This window comes from Vigna unguiculata, chromosome 5, assembly GCF_037176805.1.
Source record: "Vigna unguiculata cultivar grain cowpea cultivar isolate G323 ecotype 2 chromosome 5, ASM3717680v1, whole genome shotgun sequence".
Lineage (NCBI taxonomy): Eukaryota > Viridiplantae > Streptophyta > Magnoliopsida > Fabales > Fabaceae > Vigna > Vigna unguiculata.
In genome coordinates, this window is record NC_140796.1 from 50,542,383 (window position 1) to 50,546,853 (window position 4,471).

The 4,471-nt window shown below is 28.8% G+C and overlaps 1 protein-coding gene across 1 annotated transcript; it reads right to left on the reverse strand.

The window, feature by feature from the left end:
• Nucleotides 1–3,299: 3,299 nt before the first annotated feature.
• Nucleotides 3,300–4,268, reverse strand: LOC114184097 (protein NDR1-like). The gene has a single exon (XM_028071336.2). It carries the CDS (start codon nucleotides 4,037–4,039, stop codon nucleotides 3,470–3,472), a length of 570 nt encoding a protein of 189 aa, XP_027927137.1. The 5' UTR covers nucleotides 4,040–4,268; the 3' UTR covers nucleotides 3,300–3,469.
• Nucleotides 4,269–4,471: the final 203 nt, after the last annotated feature.

A 4,471-nucleotide genomic window follows, 5' to 3' on the forward strand; every position in this document is an offset into this window, starting at 1 on the left:
GTGATTAATTTTGGCCTCCAATTGTTTGAACCCTAATCAAGCTTAATCCCCAAATCAGGTTTTCTTTTCTCTCGTGTTTTATCTGTCTCAAGGGATTTGAATAACACTAAATCGAATTGGTTAATCCCAATATGGTATCTTTCTCTCTTGTGATTTTGGGATTCTTCTCCCTTTCGCTAGACATGTAATCGTTGTAATCTCCTTCTTCTTCGTTGTGCTCAGCAGTGGGTATGGAGTCACATGGAAGCCACCATGACTTGTTCTCCCTTTTTTGGCGTCGCAACTTGGGGATGTTAAAAAAATTTGTATTTGTAGTGGGTACCTGCAAATGTAAAACCCATAACGAATAGAAAATAGATATTGTAAATGGATATCCACGAATAATGGGTACAAGTAATTTTTATACTCACTTGTTAATGAGACGGGTACGAGTATCATAATATTTGTACCCATTGATACTCTTACCCGCTATAGTCTAATTTAAATTAAAGAAAACATAAATAATATTAACACATTGATTTTGAATGAGCTGTTTTTTATCAATTAGTTTTAAAATACAATCTCACTCTCTTTGTACATTGTTATTCAACACCATTTAAATGAGTTATTTAGACTTTGTTTGAAATTTACGAATGTTATGTATTATATTTTATTTGAATTTATGGTTAAAATATGTTGTTAAGTATTTTAATTTTTTTAAATACCTAAGGAAATTCTCCCATTATCATAAGATGTGAAAGTATTAGGAATCAAAGTGTGAGTCTAAGTCCCACATTGGCTATAAATGAGAAAGTTAGTGCTATATAAGAATAAAAACTCATAAACCCATTGTCTTAAGGTTTTGGGTTAATAAAATGGATGTCAAACAAAATTCGCACCCATGGGTATCCGTGGATAAAACCCGCAATGGGTAAGATATTGATATTGTAAATGGATACCCACGGGTAATGAGTACAAATATTTTTAATACCTGCATGTTAACTGGGTAGGTATGGGGATGTACATATCCCCGCCATATTATCCGTTCCCGTTTAAATTATTAAAATATTCCTAATTAATTAAATAACCATATATGTATATATTATTTTTTATTTATTCTAATTATTTGGTTTGTCATGAAACTCATTCTCATTTCAATTATATTTTTCATCTTATCATAATTTTTATGTAATTATGTTAAAAATATGTATGTTAATTAAAAAATTTTATGTCTCACATTTGAATATTTCTATTATTTTTTAATATTTTTATTTAATGTATATTTTTCTTCCACATGAAAATGTTTAATACTCTCAATTTAAGTATTTAATAGCACAAACATTACGTTTACTAGGTAATATAAAAAAAAATCATTTACTTATTATTCTTATTATTAGTTTTTGTTTCATTTGAATAACTTTTTTATTTCACTAAAACATTTTTTGTTATTTCTCAACTACTGAGTATATATGTTGATATTTGAAAAGTTTTTTTAGATCTCTAAGATATTTTTCAACTTATCATAACCTTAATTATACATTTATTTTCCTTTGTGCGATTTATTTCAACAGTCTCTCAAATTGTTTGTAAACATTTGTTAATTTTTTAATATTTTTATTTCTTGTTTATTTTCATTATGTAGAATACTATTTTGATATATTTTATTTAATTATTTTTTATTTTTTAACTCATTATCAATCATACTGTAATTTTGTCATTATAATTGTATAAATAACTTTTGTTTACTACAATATAAAATTTAATGTAATTGTCATTAATATTTTTTTATCACCATCCAACATAATTAAAGTTCAAGAGATACAAGATCTATGTTAAAATTTTATTATCATAATTATTATTTTTTTCTTTATATCATTTATCCTTGTATTTAACAATTATTTATTTTTTAAATAATTTTATTTATTGGATTTCTTTTATTTTTTATAATTATTATTGGTAATTAATACATAATATTTTCAACAAATTTATTCCAAATTTTTTCAATTATTTCTTTGAACAAAAAATATTTGTATTTTAAAAAATATATCTGAGCAACATTTTTAATGGTACACTGTAAAACAATGTCTAAACCCTTTTTGGTTTAATCAAATCAATCAGACACCAACCTTTCTATTCAAAGTAATTATCTTTTTATTAAATCAACCGTTTACTTTTTATCAACCTCTTAACTATAAACTAATATTGTTCAAAAAAAAAAAAATTGTTTTTCTAGCATTGATTTAACTTACTTATTTAAAATGTAAAACTTATATATTTAGATTGTCATTAAAAAATTATGTACCTCCTTTATTTTCATTTTATGTGTATAGCTTCCTTGATAACTTTTTAAATCCACTGTCATTTATTAACCAGTGTCACCTGGAAGAGAATATTAGTCAATAATCATGCAAATTTATAAATGAAATGGGTAAGGTAGTTGTTTTGAATTATTTACTCGAGAACTCTCAAGTTACAGTCTAACTTTGTTGTATTATTGATATGTTTATAAAAATATCTTAAATATGCAACTATTACAAGTAAAATAATAGAGAAGAATGTAAAGAAAGTTTATGTTTGAAAATTAACATAAAGAAAAGGTAAAACCAGCAAATAATGAGTTTTGTAATATAAATTATGGTATGGACTATTAATAAATCATTTTTTTTGTTTTGTGACGGAAAGAAGAGGTGAAAGTGAAAAACTAATGTGACTTTCTCACTAAATTACAAAACTCCTTATTATTTATTACCCAAAGTATAAATGTTGACTATCTATTACATAATTTTATTTTAATGAATTAAAATGTAATATTTACATTAATTTTGATTTAATAAACTGTAGACGTTAGGACACAATATTTTATGTAGACGAGGGAAAAAATAAAAGACATGAACATAAATTGAAAATTAAGATTTTTTTTTATATAGAAGATGAAATATAAACTATGAAATATAATTTTTTTCTGTCTCTTTTCTCAACCAATTCTATTTGTCATGTTTTGTAAAAATAATATATTTTACATCATGTCAAAAAGCATGGTAATGAAAGTTTGGAAATGAGAATGTCAAATGGAAAGTCAATACACAAAGTAGAGATTGCTTCATTTAAATAAAAACACTTTAAAACCTTTCTCCCACAGATCTAAATAATTAGAATCCTTATTTTAGGAAATAAAAACTGCTTAAAAATAATATAACATTTTACATCCTATATACCTACTAATTACTATTATGATTATTAATCAATGGATATTTTTAATCTTATATTTAATATTCAATGGATAAGTTATTTTTCTCCCAATAATTCATGTGATTACTCACTTCATTCAAATCCAATTTTCATTCTCAACCGAAGCTATAGAAACTAAAAGAAACAATACATATTACAAAATAAAAATATCTCTGAGACCAATCATTTATAAAAAAAAGAAAGAAACAACTAATAATTAAATAAAATAATACACACAAAACTGAAAAATGATAAACTCAAGTCAATTAAACCCATGAGCATCAAGCAGAAGAACAGAAGCAGCCACAAAAAAAGTGACAAGTGCACGATAGCATCCACGGAATTCGGGTGCGCCGGACGGGATCACCACCGGGTTTTTACCGCCAAGCCTGACGGGTTTCCGGTTCACTTTCGACCCGGAATCGTTCATTTCCACACTTGCCCCTCCCCACAAACGGTGCCGTTTCGTGTACCACCAAACAATCTTGTACTTGATCGCCGTAGTGAAGTCCACGCGGTACACCACCTTCCCGGCAACCGTCGTAGTGAGGATACCGCCGCCGTTGAGAGAGCCACGCTTGGAGGCCTTCTTGTTGCGGCCCTGGTAGAAGCGCTGCACGGTGGCGTTCCCGAGAGGGCGCGTGGTGTTGTTGCTGACGAAGACCTTGAAAGTGAGCTGAACGTCGTCGTATTTGATTCCGGTGTCCTTGTTCCTGTTGGCGAGCCTGAGGGTGAAGAGGATGGTGGTGTTTCCGGGAGAGGGATTTAGAGTTTTGTTGAGGGTAGGAATGTAAATTTTTTCGAGGTACAAATGGGGTTCGTCCACGCGCATACTCAGCCACAGGAACAGCGCGGTTAGACCTATGGTTATAAGGAAGGTGGTGCAGCGTGTGCAGCAGCTATCCTGTTGTTTTGGGGTATGTTGTGTTGTTGGATTATTATAGTTTGCAAGAGGTGTTGGGAAGTTTCGAAGAAGTGTTCTTCGATCCTACTGGTACAACCACCATTACATTCTGGGAAATTTTCATGAACTTGTTTTTCTCCTATGGTTTCTTTCTGATCCACGCTAAAAAGAAAAAAAAGAACATGTTTAAGCACAAACTTTATATTTATCTCAGTAAAAACATTTAATAATTAGCAGAATATCAACTCGTATAGATTATTTTATTTTAATCTTAGACTTTGAGTTATTACTAAAGCATTATAATCACACAAAATAAAGATTGAAAAATAAACAGAACAGAATCTTTAAAGCGTGTGAATT